The 20,942-nt window shown below is 36.2% G+C and overlaps 1 protein-coding gene across 1 annotated transcript; it reads left to right on the plus strand.

The window, feature by feature from the left end:
* The first annotated feature begins 5,172 nt into the window (after positions 1–5,172).
* LOC114539675 (slowpoke-binding protein-like) lies at positions 5,173–16,292 on the plus strand. The gene is made up of 15 exons (XM_028560284.1): positions 5,173–5,290; positions 6,910–6,977; positions 8,137–8,234; positions 8,552–8,620; positions 8,791–8,942; positions 9,462–9,572; positions 10,525–10,620; positions 11,599–11,684; positions 11,920–12,026; positions 12,485–12,585; positions 12,705–12,758; positions 13,219–13,278; positions 13,536–13,606; positions 14,047–14,112; positions 14,880–16,292. The coding sequence occupies exons 1-15, from the start codon at positions 5,288–5,290 to the stop codon at positions 15,538–15,540; spliced, it is 1,803 nt and encodes a 600-aa protein (XP_028416085.1). The 5' UTR covers positions 5,173–5,287; the 3' UTR covers positions 15,541–16,292.
* The last annotated feature ends 4,650 nt before the right edge of the window (positions 16,293–20,942 follow it).

A 20,942-nucleotide genomic window follows, 5' to 3' on the forward strand; every position in this document is an offset into this window, starting at 1 on the left:
GATAATTATGATTTAATATACGCGGTCCCTAATTTAAAAAATAAATTCATGACAAGAGTAAATTTAAATCTGAATAATTCAGTATGATCTTAGAAATGCTGAAATCAACCTTTCACTTCCCAAACCAAATACTGAAAGTCCGTTAAAGAAGAGCTTTGGGTAGAGTAAGGCTGTGCCATGGAATAGTTTGCTGAATGCGAGCTAAGCAAACAAAATCTTTATAAGCAGTTCTAAAAAATTGATAAAATCATGACAATTCTGTGTTAGACATCAATTAGTCTTATTTTCTAACTTCTTTTTAATTGTTGCATGGGTCTAATTAAATACTTTTATTAATATACTATTGGTAGTTATTTAATTAATTATATCTGTAATTGTGTGACGTCCCTCATGAAAATTACCACGGGTGATGAGGTTAGCGTGGTTAAATAAAGTCAGTTTATCTAAATACCTTATCTATCTTCTGCGAGAAGATTATTTCAGTAGTAAATAAACAATCGTAAATAAACAATCATCTCAGATGACATGTTGCATGGTCGCGAGATACCAATTTGAACGATTATTTTGAATTCCTAAAAATGGTAGAAATCTGGCTGACGAAACTATAAAATAACTGGAGAGTTTATATGCTTTTAGTTATTGCCAATCTTGAATCGAATTGAATTGAATATACTGTAATATCACTTAAAACGTCCCCCGTGGAAATTAGTCGCCATTGACGAATTACCCGCGAGTGTATAAAATTAATATAGTTAGACGAAACTTATACCATACATTCTGCTTTCATCAATAAATTACACACAAAAACAAGAATGACAAAATGTAGAAAGACATCAATCGACCGATTCGTAATTCAGCCAAATTAAACAATTACACCAGGCCTTCCAGCGGTGTTAAACGCTAAGAGCAATATACGTCAACAAAGCATAATATAATCACACCGAGACTGGCATTGACAGACGCGCATGTCTGTTGGAATTAGCACACAGATTGCAGAATTAGCCTTTCTCATGATGACATTTTTGGGGTACTTTGAATATAGTATTCTTAAATTGGAGGTTCTCTTTCTGTTAGCCCCAAATCTATAATTTCTTTGTTTTTCAAGCAAAGGTTAAAGGTGGGTTCCAGTCGGTATATGCTTGCATATTGAATCGTTAAATTTCTAGAAATATCCTGTCCTGTGGGAATATTTATAACCATTTAACCAGTTCACTATATTCCTAAATGAATAACAGATTAAAGAAATTCAATACATGCGGAATTTGGAAAATTCTTAAATCATGCAGCCCCCAATGAGAAGAAAAAAACAACTAAAACATAAACTAGACAAAAAAATGCCCGTAAAAAATCTTTATTTTCGTGTGACATTCCTGCAGGCAAATATGTTAAATGAAAGAGGCCGTAAAGGCCCTGTTAAGCCGGTTTTCCACTAGCGATATTTTTCGCGCGAAGCGACTTGATTCCTTTGTTATTTGAGCAATTTGTTCCAGATGGTTGCAGTTGGGAGCTCTGAAACAAAAGTAAAATGTCGCTTCGCGCGAAAAATATCGCTAGTGGAAAAGCGGCTTTATACGGTGCAATTTCCACGTTTCATTCTCGTGACGCTCGCGCGTCTTACACGAGTCTACTTAGTCTACTATTGTTAGTGTAGTGCACGCATGCATTCAGCAACCCTCGCCATTTCACACAAAGCAAATAATTCCTTGAGCTAACCAGCTAGACTAAAGCTTATGTTATGAAGCAGCTCAAATAAGTCGGTAGAACAAACATATTTTAAGTTTATTTGATACGAAAAAAGGCAAAAGGCACGATGTTATAAAGGTGCTGTGTATTTTAAATGTGATGGGTTCATTTGTAGTCACATGACTTTAAATAGATGCAATGTTTCTCGCCAGGAACACGTGAAAAATTGTTGCCCGCATATGTCATAACAAAGTAAAGTGTTTTTTTTTTAAATAAATTGTTGGGTAACCACTGGCGTAGCAAGCCTGACGATTTTGTCCCGCCATGTAAATTTCGAGTTATTATACTGATTATTCATGTCTTTAGAAATCTATTGTTTTCACAGTCAGTGAACACAAAAATATTAGCATAGCGGGACAAATCGACAGGCTGGCTACGCTACTGTGTGGAACCGATGTATGTTTTTGTTCCTGTATAACAAAGCAAATATACACTACCTCGGGAAATAGTGAGTTTTGTTTTTCTTCGAGTCACAATGTTTCAGACTCACTATTTCTGAAAACAAAACTCACTATATTTCCCTCGGGAGCATACATTAGGTGTATAATGTTTTCTGACTGAGGTCTCGGTAAATATTTTTTTTGGTATGATAATATATCACTTGTTTTTTCAGTGTGTACCACAAAGAAAAACCGAACAAACCAAGGTAAACAACGAAATATCTATTCATCAATCATAAAAGACGGAATTTCAAGTGGTCAATTTCAACTAAACAGTCCAAAGGTTGCATGGCCAGGTGAACGTGATTAAATTGTTCTTTTCCATGGAAAATTTGACTCCCTGTGCAGGGGGTTGCAGGCGACATCAAAATTTCGTCACTCTCAAGCGATTCGCTCTTGACCAATGAGACGCTACGAACACCAAACTTTGACAAGTTGTATATAATAATGCCGGTTATTCGGCTTCGAATGTAATCTCTCAAATATTCAATCAGCAATTCAGTAATAAAAATCCATTTTTATTGTTAAAGCGATGTATGATGTAATAGCTCTTCATAATCGAGCATGTCTTTGAAAAATGACATGCCAAGCTTATTCAGTATATTGCAACAAATAAACTGCATCCTAAAGGCCCTGTTACACGGTGCAATTTTCCTTGCAACTTGCAATGCAATCTTCTTTTGAGAGATGCAAATTTGGCAAACTTTTGTCTTTATTACACTCCATGCATAAGGCGTTTCTCAGTATACTTCAATTTTGAAGACTCTTCACTAATTTACATCTGTTAAAAGTAGAATCGAAGTACAAGTTGCAAGAAAAATAGACCTTTTCGGTAATTACGTCACCACAATTTAACATCACAAAGTTTTAAATTTAGAACCACCTTAAATAAAATGGATTTCAAGTTTTACACTCACGAGCCACGTGCAAAGATTCAAAACATCATTTTTTAACACATGCATGAAAAAATTTTTTGTTTTGACCAATAACTTTGGAAATAAGCCATAACACGAGAACGAGGCTGAGGGGCTAAGACCGGTCATAGCTTATTTCCATACTTATTAGTCAAAATAAAAAACTATTTCTCATGCACGGGTTGTATAGAAGGATGTTTTGCATCTTTGCATATATGCTTGTGAGAGTAAAACTTAAGATCCATCTCATTTAAGGTGGTTCTAAATCTAAAACGATAATTTTGTGACGTAATTACCGAAAAGGTCTATTGCACTGTGTAAAGCCGGTTTTCCACTTGGCGGAATTTTTCGATCGAACGAAATTTTTCGCTCGATCGTCTTTTCAATTGTGACAAGTGAAGGGAATCTGCTACGCTCAAATTCTCACAATTCTAAAGAATATCAGACGAAAAATTTCGTTCGATCAAAAAATTCCGCCAAGTGGAAAACCGCCATAACATGGCCTTAACAGCAAATATCATATATATATATATATATATATATATATATATATATATATATATATATATATATATATATATATATATATATATATATGTCATATATATATGTCATATATATATGTCATATATATATATATATATATATATATATATATATATATATATATATATATATATATATATATATATATATACTGAATAAACTAAATAGAGGCCTGCATACTAAGGTTGGCCTTACAGATTTTGAATCGTTCCTCGTTTACTGCTTAGTTCTGAACTGTATCCAAAATTTGATTACCAGTCTTTACAGGTTTAAATTACTATTAAATGTTACAATTACCATTGAATGTCCAAAGTGCATGATCTAGAATATGAATAACTTTGAATTGCGCTATGTGTTTCTACAAAGTAGATTCGTCATTCGTGTAACATGCACGAACGCCACGTGTACTAAAACGCGATTTTAGAATAAAGAACACTAATTTGTGCGGTCTATGTCAGGATAACTGCATGTACATGTACGCCACAAAAAACATGTAGGCCTAAACAATGTAGGGTTGCACACGCTAGGAACAAGATTATCAAGTTTTGAGTATCTTGTCAGGTTTCTTTTTTCTTTAATCTTTCAGTAAAAATATTTATATTCGGTAACCATTCAGCAAAGAGGAAGTCACAAATAAATTGTGAAACCTAAAATTTTAATTAATAATTATTTAATTACAAAAATATTATATTTTTAATAAGTAAAAAATATATACATTAATTGCTTTATGTGGTCAACTAACTCTCTGTGTAAGATTGAAATAGTTTGAAATAGTTTTTTAAAAACATGAGAGTTAATTCTATGCCGTAGCTCCTCTATAAGAGAAAGATTTTTTCATTGTGGTCGTGTTTCATAGATATAATTTCGTTGAATTTTAAACATATTGGTGATATTTAACAGTTATTTTGCGAACTCAAGTCGTATATGAGCTGATAGCCGACGAGTATCGGCCATATACGACGAGAGTGAGCAGAATAACTGTTTTATTATATACACAAACTTTGTCGCCTTTTCGGTGCATTTTGGTGTGCTATTATCAACTAAAGCTTGGATTTCTATTTCACTCAACTCCCCAAATCTTTCAGCCATTTTGCATGTTTACTTTCTCTACTAGAGAGATATGAGCTAATATCTGTCTAGTAGCCAACCAATGAAATTGCAGCATACCTCATATCTGACGCTTGTGTATATAATAAACTATTATATCACCCTGCTTTAGAATGGTGTCAATTGGCTCCTATCCTAAAAGCTCAAAGATTTCCTTACTTCTTTTGTCACAAAGTTATAGCTATGGCCTATGTTTTAATTCGTTTGAAGATTTAAACACTGCAAGCTGTTTCATCAATCGGGAACAACTATTATAGCTCAGTGGGAACAACCTGTGTTTTCAGCGATGTAATTCTACGTCCAGAATCCAAGAATGTAATCTTAACTTTGATCCTAAACCCCGAAGGATTAGATTAAGGATTAAATCCGTTCCGAAGCAAGGATTTGCTCTTTGATCTAGTTGATCTAGTATGTACATTGAAGCGTGCAGACGAACTCGTTTATACATATATACACGAACGAATTGTATATATATGTATATATCATTTTTGTGTTAACCTCTAAAAGAAATGCCGTGAGAAGCGCGCTGGATATATAATGGTAAGGGATATATCTAATCCTCAGTATTTGCTAAAGATGTTTTATACACGTAACTGCACCGTGCGTGACATTTTATACTCAAAGCTCAAGGTGAACAGATTCGCTCATGTGATTTGTCTGCCGTTTGTGGCGGGGTTTTAAAACTTCGCTGAGTTTATCGTTATACGGTTTGAATGAAAATACACAAGCAATTCTCAAGAATTTGTTGTGATACTATGGTTTATAGTATCTTAAGTTGACAGAATCACATACATAAGTAAACTATATTATGGTATATAGGATTTGTTTTGTTATTATTATGCACAAGTCATTTCATGCCTTCAACACCCCCTCCCCCCTATGGAGTGTTTTTTATTTCAACAAACCTTATTGCAGGACAACAAACACAGGTTGAAATTTGTGGAATTGTTAAAGGCAACAGTTTGAGTTATGCCACATTAGGGGAATAGTTACAAATATACAGTAGTTTGCATTCAGAACCCAGCATGTCTGCCAATGGGGTAAAATACAGAAACATATTCCTACCTGGCAAGAAAGTAGAAACAAGGTCTGTGTTTTGTGGTTTCGCCAAACAAAAATGTTTCCAGTTATATATAATTATACCTTAAGTGATACTGTAATTAGTATTCTCTGAGAGAAGTTGAATTGACACAAGACAAGGTAATAACAAGCTTTTGTCCCCACATTTCCAGCTCTTTCTTTGACTGGGTAAGGCAGGCTTACAGTTAATTTCACGCAATATTTGTCAATCATCACAAATTTGATTATAAAGTTCACAAATTCATTATGAACTTGCAAGCTTGCTGCAAGTTCAAAGTACTTAAGTACGATATGTACTTTGTGCATATTGTGCTTTATTTTATTTCTGAATTCCCAATGTTAGCTTAGGTTTCATTAATCAGAACTACTGGTACCCATTTCACTGGTCAGTCTCTCAACACTAGAAATGGCACGCAAAAGTGTCAGATCCAATACTAGCAGTATCTTGGTTAGAGATACTTGCATGATCAATGATTTACAACCATATATAATTGGGTATATACAGTAAACTACTCATACGCAGAACATTTTAGCCAAAAGTGTATGCATTTATGATTGACTCAGACTGACTGTGCATTTTGATTGTTAAAATGAACTAATCGGCCTAAAATAACACACATTAAATATGACTTTGCAGAATCCTCTATTCTGATTGGTTGATGAGTGGTCTGTAAAACCCATATCTGCCTTGGTCTGATATTTCACAGCACAGACCTCATGCTTGGTCAATAATCAGATATAATATGCCAATAATCAGTTATAATATGCCTAAAATAGTATATTGTGAATTTTTGAAATGGTAAATAATGTACCATTTTACAAAAGTAGTCAATAATTTTGCATTCTGATTAGATTACTAAAATTGTAAACAAATTTGCTGATTTTTCTAAAATGAAATCCCTCATTCTTATTGCAAATAGATTGTTATAAGTCATTCCATATCTGGTATTTGATGTTTCAACAGTTTTAAACAATGACATGAAACAATCAATCTTAATGAATCATGAGAGGTTGAATAAGCCCTCCTCCTAAACACTCCTGGCTTTACTCTTAATGTTACAATATTATTTTTCTTATAGTTGGAGATAATTGTTCAAGTGAGTGCGGTGATTGTTTCTGTAGTAATTCTAGCAATGTGCACATGGAGGTATTGTATGATTCATATTATATATTGATTTTGATCTATATTTAACCATAGGCAGCCTCAATCAATTAAACTCAAATATAACGAATTTTCTAAGCAAACTTAAGCAATTTTCCCTGAAAAAAGATGAAAATATTGGTTTGTGTATACGTTGTAATGAACAGAAATTATTGATGTCTGTTTTAAATAATTTTTTAAAACATTGCAAAACGATGAAAAAGAGATTATTTTAATCAGCTTACCTTCTGTTTTGTTGAGCGATAAAAGCTTGGATTGTTGAAACCAATGGCTTTTTGCCAAGTGTTTTATCACATATTTTTAGCTGTTTGTCAGCCATGCCAAACTGCACGTTGCTCGCGAAAGATAGCAAATTACTAATGCAACTGATCTCGATTAGGTTTTGGAAATTGCAACTGGAATTATATCTAAAGCCTTACGCTGGAAAATTTTAAAACATCCATCCAATTGTAATTACATAGCATAGCTACCAGAAACTTGTAAAACACAGAACTAATATTACGGCGCAAGGTATGGCTCTTATAAGAGCCATTCAAACAATTTGGGTTAAAATTCACTCACAGTAAATGTTTCGTTATGGGTGAATTTTAGCCGTGCTGTGTCAATAAATCGAGTGTAGTGTTAACGGGGCTTAAGAGGCCATGTAAATTTAAGATGTACAGACCAGTATTATGATGGAAAGTATGATTATAAACTATATATACTATGCCTATAGAGACCGCGGGACGTTACGACACACAAAATGAATTGATGTGTTTTAGGATAGATTAAAAGGAATAGAGCCTCCTTGGACTTTGAAACAGAATACGGAGAAATTCTCATCAGTATTTATCATTAATTTGCATAAGAGTCAGGGCAAGAGAACGGAATTTTGAAGTCGTCATTTTTAACCTTCTGAACAAAAATTGCTCGAACGTCTTCCTATAGCAGCAAATATTGTTGCTAATGTTGATATTTACAGCGAATATACTCCCAAGCAAGTGTATACTTCACAATGACGCGCAATTTTACAATGACGTGCAAATAAAAAAGTTCAACGGTTCAACTGCACTCTTAAGTCATTATAAAAATGCGTCAAAACACGTTTTGCGGAATATAGAACAATATTATCATCTCGTGTCTAACGTGTTTTGAATTACCTTAGCTGCCGTCGTAAGCGAGGATATGCTTCCATCCCAGATGAAGAAAACGTATCTGAGAAGTTAACAAGGGATAGACAATTTCAAAGACTTGCTTTAAAAGGTTCGTGGTGTATACAGTAATTATTCGCGGTTTAGTTTGTACTTCAGTACTTGTAAGTTATCGTGCTGTTGTCATATTGTTGGGGGGCGGGGGGGAGGGGGGTGCGGCAGAAACATTTGAAGTTAGGCAAATCAATAATAAGCTTATGAATGTGAAAGCCCGTAAGTTGTCGCGATGAAGTCGTTAACCACCTTTTACTGGCAGGGGCGTAACTAGAACGATAATTGGGGCGGGGGGGGGGGTGGGATTCCTATATTCAGTTCAGCCCGACAGATTCGCACCAGTTTAAGAACGCAATTTTTTTGTGTTATTTTTAGAGGCTCTCTGCCAGTTCTTTCTGAACTTGTCAGGAAAATATTCTTTTGTGGATCAACTAGATGATATTGGTAAGTTCTTAGAACATTCGAGGTGCTAGACCCCAGTATGTTTAGATGCATATATTTCTGCAGTGTTATTGACGGTTCCCGCTTAGCATAGGATAGTTTTAAGTGAAAACAGGCCTCTATGATACAGTAGAGAAAATCAGGTAATCGCAATCGTTTTGTGGCTTCTTTAGGCTGTCGCCTTGGAAGAAGTTGGTTTATTGTGAAAGAAAAGAAAGGAGAAAAAATGCTGCTTGTTTTAACTAAGAAAAGTAGTGACTGTTGTCTCACTCTTACAAATACGACTATCCAGTTACTCAGAGATCTGTTTGAACCGCTTGCCAGGGTACGTGTGAATTACGAAACTCTTAATTTTTATTGATCAAGGAGTATGACAGGCAATTTTGAATGCAGGAGATTTGGTATAGTTACAGCTACGTATAACGATAAGCACTTTAACATTATTTAACCAACTGAAAGTTGTTGCAGCACAATATATGGTTACAAGTGCAACACGAAATATTTTCATTTCATCCAAATCGCTATTTTAATCGGCAACATCATATACATTAACCATTTAGTCGTATCGTATATTCTTAGATAAAAATATTGAAAATAGCTACTTTCTTTTGCGGATCTGCAAATCTGTAAGGACTCCCCTTCTTCCTAATTTTGTCTCGTCACCTGCAGGTGTAAACTAATATATTATGCAGAACTTTATGGCAGTACACCTTGATGAAGGCAGACTTTCAGCAAGTTGAAAATGTTGTATCAACGACTTTTCGATGGCAAAAGGTTTCATTAGAAACACAAGCACCGAAGGCTGATAACAAATTTTAATCCTTTCTTTGTTTCACCGTTATAGCATCCATACATATATCCTGTGACAGATATTGGCGTGTTGTCTCAAAAACCCTTTGTTTTTGTTGTGGAACCGTTTAGCAAAAAAGGGACGTTGAAAGATTTGATTCATAAGGTAAAGACTGTGTTTAAAAATGAATGTTCCATAGATCTTCTAAACAGGGGCCGGTTGTATAAAACTCTTAACTACATTTTGCGTAGTTAAATCGTAGTTAATTCAGAAATACATAACTCTGATTGGTCAATTCTGTCATTAACTATAGTTAAAAGTTAACCACGTTTTATACTACCGGCCCCAGTAATTTGTCTCTATTCTAATAATATTCTAGTTCTCGTTTGCATGGTGACATCAATGAGTAATTTAGCTTGTAGGTACACCGCGTATTTAATATTTAGTGCTTTGCAGAATTACTTACGTGGTGTACCTACAAGCTAATTTACTTATCTCTATCCTGTTTCCCTATATCCGTTCCGCATTTTATCCCCATATATATCCGTTCCGCATTTTAACCCCGTATCCGTTCCGTTCCTTTATCCATTCCACATCCGTATCCGCATTTTAACCCAACCCGAGTAAAGATATGCTCAACACTGTATATTAGATTCTGAAAACGTTTTTAAGCGTCATATTAATTCTAGAATTATAAGAGTTTCTATGAAACGATAGCTGACGAAACCGAAGTCCTCATAATCCTCATAGAAAACGAGAGCAAGTGAAGTAATTGTTTTTGTGAAGACTATGCATAAGAAACTCTCTACAGCCAATCAGAATGCAGCATTTGTAATTAAACTAAGTTTTTACTAAAAGTCCCGCAACCAAATACTCCAGCATCTCTTTATTCGTAAAATTGTTATCACTGTACCCACGGAAACATGTGTCGTAATAAGTATAGGTAACCATGAGACGGCGAATAAAAGTGATTTTTAAAAATTAAAAAAAAAATGGGCGAGTTTTCAAACATAACGAGTTCGTTGAATTGTCAAACTTTCTATACCAAAGACCCGGTCTTGTACTGTAGACAAGTCAGTATTTTGATTTTAAAACGCCTTTCATCTATATTTTGTAGAAAAGACCACGCGATGTTTGGGCAGGTAAATACCGAGTTCAAGGCAAGGCGCTGAATGTTCTCGAAATCAAAACGTATGGCAGGCAAATATTAAAAGTAAGTGATATATTATTGAGAATAATTTCATTTTTGGTTATAGTCTGGAACTGGCCAAGGTTCTTCTCAGAATATTTTCGATAGGTCTTTGGGATTCGAGATTGCATGTGAAAAAGTTGTACTGATATCATTGTAAAATGCGTTATACGTTGGACCTACACTTAGCTATATGATTGCACGTAGCTATATTTTCTTTAGATATAATCAAATGCAGATATTTCTTTCGGTCCCAAGCAGATAATAGCACCTGATATTCCGAAACAATGACTTAAAAATTACTGTTGAAATTAAGTTTCGTCGGGATCCTGAACAGTATATACGCATCCGTATCTTCCTATGGAGGCACATAGACATCGGGCAACCCCATAAATAAATATATAACATAAAAATTACCATTTATTTTCTCAGGTGATCAACACCTCTTTGCTTCGCTCTCATCCTAACCCCCCGCCGCCTTCTTTCACCACCCTGTGTTTTTCCTACAGCATTTTTTTACAGCATTTAATTAGTGCGATGTGATTGTGACACAGAACCCACGGATTGCTTCTTACGCCTGTATTCTTAAAGCTCACTCACACTCAAACTCTTTGAGTGGGAGATCTTAATCTTCTCATAGCGTTTCAATGGCGGTATTTTCAGCCGAACAGGGGCTTGATTTTCAGTGATTTACCTTATATCTTTCCATCTGTTCAGAAAAAACTTTCTCATTGATCAGCATTAACGAAATTTATATGTCACACTCGATGAGTATGAATGTGAGTGAGCTTTTTGAATACAGGCGTTAGTGTGTTCAGGTGTTTGAATATGGGATTAATATTTTTCACATGCTCCTACATGCCTTGCACTGTTAATCCCATAAAATTAACCTGCTGAAATATAGGAGGGCAAACGCAAAGGCTAAAATTTGACCACAGTGGACTAGTGCTCCTATCAACGGTTTGAACTACGTTTTGATATCGTCTTTTCTCTTCTTTGCAGGCTATGTTGTTTTTACATAGTAAAGGGATTCCAACAAACGGCCATGTACACAGTGGAAACATCTTCGTGAAGAAAGGCGTTTGTAGGTAAGTATGAATTTATAGCGTCTTTCCACTAGCATTTTGTCCTTGGATCTCACCGTATAGTTTGTCTTCCCCGTATAATACCAAGCAAATGTCGCAAAAGAGAAAAAAGTGGCAAATTGCTTTGACCCTGTCTGTATAGCCGTCCTTATTTGATCTACACACTTTTTCTGGTAAGGCGGCACGCTCAAGATTCTAACGGAGGAAAACTTGATTGATTAACATCTAATTTTCTTAGGATCTCGGGTTATGAACAAGCCATTCTGGGATTCAAGTCACGATTATATCCGAGGTTATCAAGAGCTTTAAAGAAGAATAAATATGCCATTGATTCACTCTGCTTTGGTATGACATTAATGTCTTGTTTGAAAAGATTCGTATCAAAACATCCATCTGTGTTACGAAATTAGGTGTTTCTCCCTTGTGCAATACAAAAAATGCGTAAAATGTTTGTACTCCTTTTAGAAAACTGAAATCCAACAATCGATTCCAAAATATTCGTATTCTTGACGTGAACGAATGTGAAATTTTGATCAATATTGGAATGACAATATAGACCTTATACATAATGACGTAACAAGCCGTGACACCTGCAGGGAATTCTGGTCTTAGTAGTCACGGCGGGAAATTTTGAAGTTTGAATTTTTCGCTGTGACTATTAAAACCAGAATTCCCTGCAGGCGTCACAGCTTGATACGTTATTATATGCATCAGGTCTATTTCTTTGCATTTTTTACGCGCGCTCGCTCTGCTTGGCCGTTGACCTCTATAATTGATACTATGACACGATTTTCTACGTTTAGGTCATTTGCTGTATGAAATGGCGTATGGTCAAGAATTATTTGATGCAAAACCTGGTAAACTTCACTATGAGTTTTGCTCAAGAAGCGTTGAAGTTGGCGAGGTATGTTTGCATGAGCAATACTGTGTGATATTCCGGCTGGTTGGTTGGGTAGAATATTACCATTGGTTGGTTGAGTAAAATTTTTCGTAGTTCATTACATAAATTATTATTGATTTCAGATTTTAAAGTATATATTTGGAACAGATGACTCATCTTATCCCGATGTCAAAGATGTAAGCGTCTCACGTATAAACAATAGAAAAATTATCAAAACATTATACACTTAATGTATGCTCCCCGAGGGGAATAGCGAGTTTTGTTTTCCCAAGAGTCTGCATGAATGTCGAGGGAAACATTGAGACTCGAGGGAAAACAAAACTCACTGTTTCCCGAGGTAGTGTTTTTGTGTTTTGTAGTGAAGTGCTTTGTTATATAGGAACAAAAACATACACGTTAACACAACAATTTCATTAAAAAAAGCACTTTACTTTCTTATGACAAGAAGCGGGCAACAACTTTTCACTTGTTTTCCGGGCGGGAAACATTGCATTTATTTAAAGTCATGTGACTACGAATGAACCGATCACATTTAAAATACACAGCACCTATATAACAATGAGCGCTAAAGCCCTCACGTCAGCTGCATGAGTAACTATTTAAGGTACATAACCGCTTATACCATTATATTTCTAGATACTACACCACAGATTCTTTCAAGGAGCAGATGGTTTGGATCCAATCGACCCAGATTCGGTAAGATAGCCTACAAAGCCTCGAAGTGGATTTGGCGGGGTGTGAACAAAGTTTTAGGCATCACGTCTTGTGCTACAGCGCCGATCTTTATAGTTTACATGTTTGAACTAGTGTCTATGTAATTTTTATTTTTACGACTATTTCCGATTTTGTGATATTACCACAAATATTTTCACCAAAAGAATAGGAGGTAAAACTGGTTAGAAGTTTTGAAATTATAGGATTTATAAAAACTAAGTTCTTCGTTCTTCTTTTAGATCTTCTTCAAACCTCAAGTAACTCGAAATGTTCTCAAACCTTTCAAAAAATATTTCAAGAAAATGCGAAGGTATTACACTTGTGAAAGCATGCATTGATGTTATATATTATACTGCGAAACTCCTCATTTCTTTGTGCATTAAGGTCCCTTTATTTTCATGCAGAAAAGGCATGCTTTAAACGTTAGCAATTCAAGCAAAAACCATTTAGCTATGCCATGTCTTTTTCCCTGGCAGACAAAGCGCTTTGTGAACCACTGATTATAGAGACAATATGGAATATGGATCGTATATATTTAGGACAAGTGTAAAATTAACATTATTCAACAAACAGCTGAACTATGTTCCAAGTTATGCAAAAGACCATTGTTGACAATGTGTAAATGTTTTCAAATGCCTGTTTCATTGCAATTTTATTGTTTCTCCCCGCAATAACTCCATGCATGAACACAATTTGGCCGGCGTTTATGCCATTTGCTTGCATTACGAAATCCACTGGAATTTTTCGCAGGAAATCTGGCAAAGACAGAAGTGAGGTCGGAATGGAGGAAGAGGAATCCCCGGACATTTGGAAGCGGTACGTTCAACTTATTACTGTGTGCGGAATAATCATGCATGTTTTTACCCTGTTGAGTTCCGCGTTTTCACGTTCGGTTACTATTTTTCCTTTTGGCTGCTACTCAAATCTGCTTGACACTGGACATGGGAAAATTTCTTTTTAAATTCCCGATGAAGAGATTTTTTGCTTGCCCGCTATGTATTAACAATTAGTTGCCGAAGACGAGGTGATTACAAGCCTAAGATCTACTGAGCCGAACGCGAAGTGAATATAGGCTCGTTCTTTTTTCGCTTGTATGGACCTCGCCAAAAGGCTCGGTCCATACAAGCGAAAAAAGAACTCGACCAGTATCCTCCTGTACGGACCGAACAAGCTCAGTCAATAACATATATGTAATCACCGAGCTTGAGGCGACTAATTGTTTTAGTATAAATTTCGAGATGTTACAGTAATACAAATAAGAATCAACACAATTTCATAAGACTTTGTAATTACTTCACTTCACTTCGTTATTTGAAAAACAACAGCAAAAAGCTATTGTCACCGGTCAGTGACTATCACTTCAGAGACAATGAATCCTGACCAATCAGAATGCAAAAAAATCAATAGTCACCACAAAATTTATACTAATAGCTAAAAGATAGCAACTAGAGTGGCCAATCCGGTTGCAGCATTAGCAATAGAATTCGACTGGAATATATTAAGTAGTGTGATGTTCTAAAAACCTAATCTTCTAATAAACAACCACCCTGTAAAAACACATGCATGTAATGGTGGCATTTCAGGTCTCGTGAAGAGGATCACAATTTCCTGGTCTCTTACGAAGCTGAAACAGAGACGATCTCTAATCCCATCCTAAGCAAACAAACACATGCATCATCCACGCACGTACCTTCGTCACCTACGTATATTTCATCATCACCCCAACGAACACCGCCCATCGAAACCCGAACGCCGCACATTCCTGCTGAGAAGCAAGACGACAAAGCACGTGATGAACCACGCGATGAGCCAGCCAGACCTCTATTCGGAGTGGACGCGCTAATGGACTCTATAAAACAGGCCATTCAACAGCGACATGATGCGTTTGACCATTCAGATGAAATGTCATCTCGTCGCTCGTCTTTTTCTTCCGCATCCCCACCCAATTCACCGATGCCCCTTGATATCCCTCAACCACAATCAATACAACCTTCAAATACGAGTAAACCATCCCTTCCCAACAAACCGGTTCTTGCGGCTAATACTGATCCGGTACCTCCCCGCCCCCCGCCTGCCCCGAAAGCACCCCCGCCTGCCCCCAAAGCTGGCCCCAAGCCTGCCCCCAAAACACCCCGTACAAAAACGAAGGAAGGCTCGGATAGATCGCAGTTACTAAAATCTATCGAACAAGGTTTGAAGTTACGTAAGACAGTTTCTAATGACAGGAGTGCGCCGCGTGTGTAACACATCTCACAAAAGGCAAAATTCTACGTAAGGTAGAAACATCATTGGCGGATGGAGTGCTTTGGTATCGCTTTGATTGTTCTTAGATGAAGTGACTCTCCGTTTTGCGCAAATGTACAATATGCTTCATTAGCAGAAATATTGGACAACATGGCATGCCCGATGTATGTGAGATAAAATTTTCTCCAAAAATCATTTTAACACTGGCTAACGCCAAAGCTTCGCATCAAATCAATATCCTGAATATCTTCGCTGTCATTTTGCAAGATAAATATTAAAACTTATATGGTTTTAAACCGGAGGTTCCAGGGTGATTTCATTTGTGTGAACATTCTTTGTATAAAGGGCCTATATATTTTCTACAAATGCTACTAACCTTAGTGATATGAAGTCGAAAAACATGTCAAAATCGTTAATAACCGCGTAAGCTCTGCTTGGATAAGTCCAAATTAAGGTTAATATACGTCAATGCTGCTCCATGAACACAAAAATCGCGCCAAGTAAGTTCCCAATGCAAGTTAAACTATATTCCCATATGTCTCTTTTAAAAAGCCGCTTTGTTTCTTTACTGATTGTGCTTAGATCATGGAGCATTTTATAAGAAATTGAAGAGGAATAGTTAGCTCTCTTTGACCTTCTACTAGACGCCATCTTGCTTCGCCACGAGAGTTACCGCTGAAATATGATCGCGGGAGTTAAAAGGCAAATATTTCTGCTAATGATATTTTTAACTAATAATTTGTGTTATATATAATAAAACAATTTTACAATTTTCATAAAATTTGGTGTTCCAACATCGACGTCACTCTATGAAATGATTTTTTTTTGACAAAAATACATCGTAAATGGATGGTTGTTAAATGGTTAAAAATCTCTGAGATGGTCCCATCCAAAATGCTCTGTAATTTCCTTTTTTATCGATGATATAAATGTCTATTCTTGCCATATATTTGCTTGCTAGGCAAATTGTTCTGAGGAAGGAACTCTATATACTTGGAAATTGTAATTACAATAGTCACCAACACTGATAGGATTAGAATTTTTTATAAGCACGAGAACTAAACATCATGGATAAAACTTGTAATTAATCCAAATCCAATTATTTATTATTCATATTGTTTAAGTTGGTTCTCTAATTGCGCCCGGAAACATCGTTAAAATAGCGTATCTAAGCTTAATATAAGTTCCTTGAGCGGGGATATAATGATCCTGCTTGTTCAAGGTCGTTTCAAAATAATCAACAGACAATCAACAGTCCAATCCCGTATCTGAATGAAAATTGCTGGTAATAATGGTTAATGCTGCATGGCTTTGTCAAGCCAGGGATGGGATTAAGGGTAGGGTGGACACGAGGGTGAAAAAAGTGTGCAATTAAAACTCTTAAGAGAATGTGCGATGAAGGATTCCATAAAAGTTAGCCGCTATTAGCTAATAAGTTCTTTGAATTTTGCATGGCGATATATAATTTTGGACGTTTGTGGAAACACTACGTGAGTTATTTAGTGTTGCAGGGCTTTTGGTCCGGGCTTATACGGTTATAATTATGGTGTCTAAGCTGTTTGCAAATTATTTTGTACAATTTGCTGTATGATATTATACTCGTATTCCTTGACGACTCTGATAATTCCATCGAAATCCCGTGCTTTTTTTGCACAACTCACTGCTTCTTCAGAATTCATTCCTCGTGCTTCCTTGTATGCAATAGCTAGTGATGTGTAGATCTTTGCCTTGCATTGATTTGGTTCGTCGTTAATAGCGAGTTTCTCGGCTATGTTCCTAGCAATTTCGAGGTGAACTATTGCTTCTTCTACACGTCTTACACGAATCAAACATTTTCCGTAATTGCTGAGTAGATTAACGTGTTTTCCACTGGCTTCAAGATCCAAATTTTCACGCATTCGTTTAGCATTGGTATACATTTCTATAGCCTTCTCATTAACACGGAGGAGTAAGTAGAAATCACCAAGATTTTTGTAGCACGCTGATGTAAGTTCGTGTTCACCTAAATTGTTTATGGATAATTGTAAAGCCTCTTTGTAATTTTTTTCTGCTTTTTTGGTCGATTCACTGGATTCTTGTCGGAAATTGCAAAATTCAGTCTTTGCGATCCTCTTCCATATATTTCCTAGATGTAAAGCCGTAAATATCTTGTCTGCTTTTTCCACTGTGGTCTCTGTTAACATTTCTCTAATCTCAAATGATCTTTCTAGCTGGTGTCGTGCTTCAGCCAAAAATTCAGGTCTCTCATCAAATGTACAGTTTTCAGCTTTAAACGATAGATATCTACCGTGTTGGTAGAAAAAATGAGCACGAACTGACAGGTTTTCCTCCACGTTTCCAAGTCTTTCAAACTCCTCTTTGATTTTTTCAAACATTTCATTATATACGTCTGGGGTGAACGTTGACTGACTTCGTTTTTGCGCTGCTATCAAGCAATCAAAATCTATTTTAATAGCGTATTCCTTCCTTTGCTCAGCCAGATCGGCGCACAGTCGTAGGAACTTGTCGACAATATTTTCAGGTATGACGGTTCTTATGAAGATGGAAAAGAGTCGTGCAGAGGTGGTGTAAATTTCACTACGAGTAAGGCGGACGATGATGTCGGAATCTCTTTGGTTGCAACAAATTTTAAGGACGTTCTGGATTTGATGTGCTTCCCCTTTGAGAGCTTCTCTGTTCACTTTGTAACCGTCTTTCGAGTAACTCTGCATCGTTAAGTTGTGCCCTAATGCCAAGTAGTGTCCCACCATTAACGCTTGTGCACACTTTTCGTCTCCCTCACCTAAACGACCCATCAAGAAACGTTTAATCAAGGGATGGATGGAGTAATGGCCACAGGCTAGTTTAATCAAGCTTCGACAAACGAAATTCTTTAAAATCTCTTCAATATCCAAGTTCCTTTCATTTATTACTACTTTAGCGGCCATATCATCAAAACCTGCGTCAAAGACTGTTAAACGGGCGAGAATTATTCTCTGCTCATTATCTAGCATTTCGTATGACATTTTGACAGCTCTTGTGACGAACTGGTCACCGTCGGGACTTTGTAAAGCCTCCAATGGGTCATCCTTTAGTTGCCTTAATAAATCATCAGAGTTTTCAAAGTCTTGAACTCTGGTGCCAGCGATGCACATGGCAAGAGGTACTTGACCACATAGTTCGGCTAATTCTTGCAAGAAAATATCATCCATTTCATGACTAGAGCACATTTTTTGTAATAGCGCAATGCAAGACTCGTTGTCCATCTCGCTGACTTGAACTCTCGCAATCGAGTGACCTGGTATTTGGTAAGACATCCTAGAGGTAGTAATCATCTGACAATGCTGATTGGAGTGATTTCGAAGAAAACGAATAAGCTCGTAGAAAAACGCGAGCAGATTGTCTACATTGTCCAAAACAAAAATTACTTTGTTATGGATACTTTTCAACCAAAGGGCTAAAGATGACTTGGGGTCATTTTCTTGGTTGATACCGACATCACAACATAGTTGTAGGATCATTTCATCTTCAGAGACGGAGGTAGTAAAACGAGAGAAAATGACAAGAATGTTATGATCTTCGTTAAGCTGATGTGCCAATTCGACAGCAATTGTTGTCTTGCCAAATCCAGGCCGGCCATAAAGAGAGACAACGGCCGTTTCTTCATTGTTGAGAAAACTAATAACTTTTTGGATCTCACTTTCGCGCGCTGTGAACGTTGGTGATCTCTCAGGCAAGTGACTCGTTCTCGCTTCTTCACTTTCTGCCATTGGTCTTGTTGGCTCGGCTTATGTTGCTAAAGAATGTAATTTTTTATGAATAATCAATGTATCTAAGTAATACAGGATGCCTGTAAAAATGCAATAAAACAAGGAAAAAGTTCAAAATAATTCAACGAAAATGGCGCTCTTAATATAAAAAGGTCCCTTTGAGTCAAAATACCGGTTGCAATTGAAAATGGAGATGGCTAATCTTTGCTAGGATCGTAATTTGATCGCTGGCATCGACACGTCTCCCGAAGCAAAAATATACTCCGCTGCTGCCCAAATGACAAAAATAAAAGCATATTGAAAATTTACAAGCTTCGACGGGGCCTTTTCTGAGTGGATAACGGTTGACAACCTTGGTATGTGTTGATTTTAATGTTTTCTCACTCCTCAAAAGCTCAAGACGCAATTTTTATAAATACGATTTGGAAAGTTGACGATGCCCTTGAGGATAGTTTACTTTAACCGGATTTTAACTACAGTTAACGCTAACTACGTTTTTATACAACTGGCTTAACTACGTGATTAAAGTTAACTACGTTTTAATTACAGTTGGGTGGTTAAAAAGTAGTTAAAACGTAGTTAAGAGTTTTATACAAGCGGCCCCAGCTGCATGGAAATGCTAAATTGTGTTCAAGAAGGAAAAGATTAATATTCTTGTATTCTTGTATCTTGCATTGTGACAGTCGATAAGTAATTTAGCTTGTAGGTACACCAAGTAAGTATTTAATACTGCAAAGCTTTTGGTCATTCATTCAATCATGCATTGCACTGATGAATGTCCGGGTTAACCGACCTGGGGCCGGTTGTATCAAGCCCGTTTAGCTTAAACGGTTGCTAAGTTCAAAATAGAAAGCAAGTGTATCGTTTTATTCAACAAGCAAAACTAAACGCTTTTAACCATAATACAAAATACTGTTTACAACTACATATTTAGTGCATAATATTCAAGTTGACTCGTTCAAGAGAGATGAAAGAGTGTTATTTAATTTTGACTTATCCACCGTTTAAGCTAAACGGGCTTGATACAACCAGCCCCAGAAGCTTTGCAGTATTAAATACTTACGTGGTGTACCTACAAGATAAATCACTTAAGGAAAAGATTGTTTGCAAAGACAACTGTAACGAACAACTATAAGGGATTTAAGGCCGTGCATTGCGGTATTTAGACGAGCTGGTTTTTGTTTAAACTATACTTTTATATCAACTGTAAGCATATACGCCACATAACGTAACTATGCTTTTATATAAAGACAATTTTTGAAGCTCCAAAGATGATTTCATCTATTTTGTTTAACATATTTAATGTAAATATTTTTCTCATAAACTTTATCGAAGAGTACAAGTATATCCAACAGCTATTGTATTTATATTTAGATATAGCTAAATATATACAAAGAAATATATTTACCTTACCTGAATGGGAAATACCGCGATTTGTTGTTTTGAACGGAGTTATATAAATTATATTTGTCCGCATGGGTTTAACTCTCGACTCAAAAATGATTCAATGACGCTTTTAAATAATTAAACCAGTTTTCCAAGTGTGTTTTTATGCGCTTATTTGCATTAGTAACACCTGTACCAGTTTTGCGGGATTAGATGAAATATTATAACTAGGAATTATTGACGTTGAAAATATAGCGCGGAATATGA

The sequence above is a fragment of the Dendronephthya gigantea genome, unplaced genomic scaffold, assembly GCF_004324835.1.
Source record: "Dendronephthya gigantea isolate DGI-Jeju-01 unplaced genomic scaffold, DenGig_1.0 000212F, whole genome shotgun sequence".
NCBI classification, from domain to species: domain Eukaryota; kingdom Metazoa; phylum Cnidaria; class Anthozoa; order Malacalcyonacea; family Nephtheidae; genus Dendronephthya; species Dendronephthya gigantea.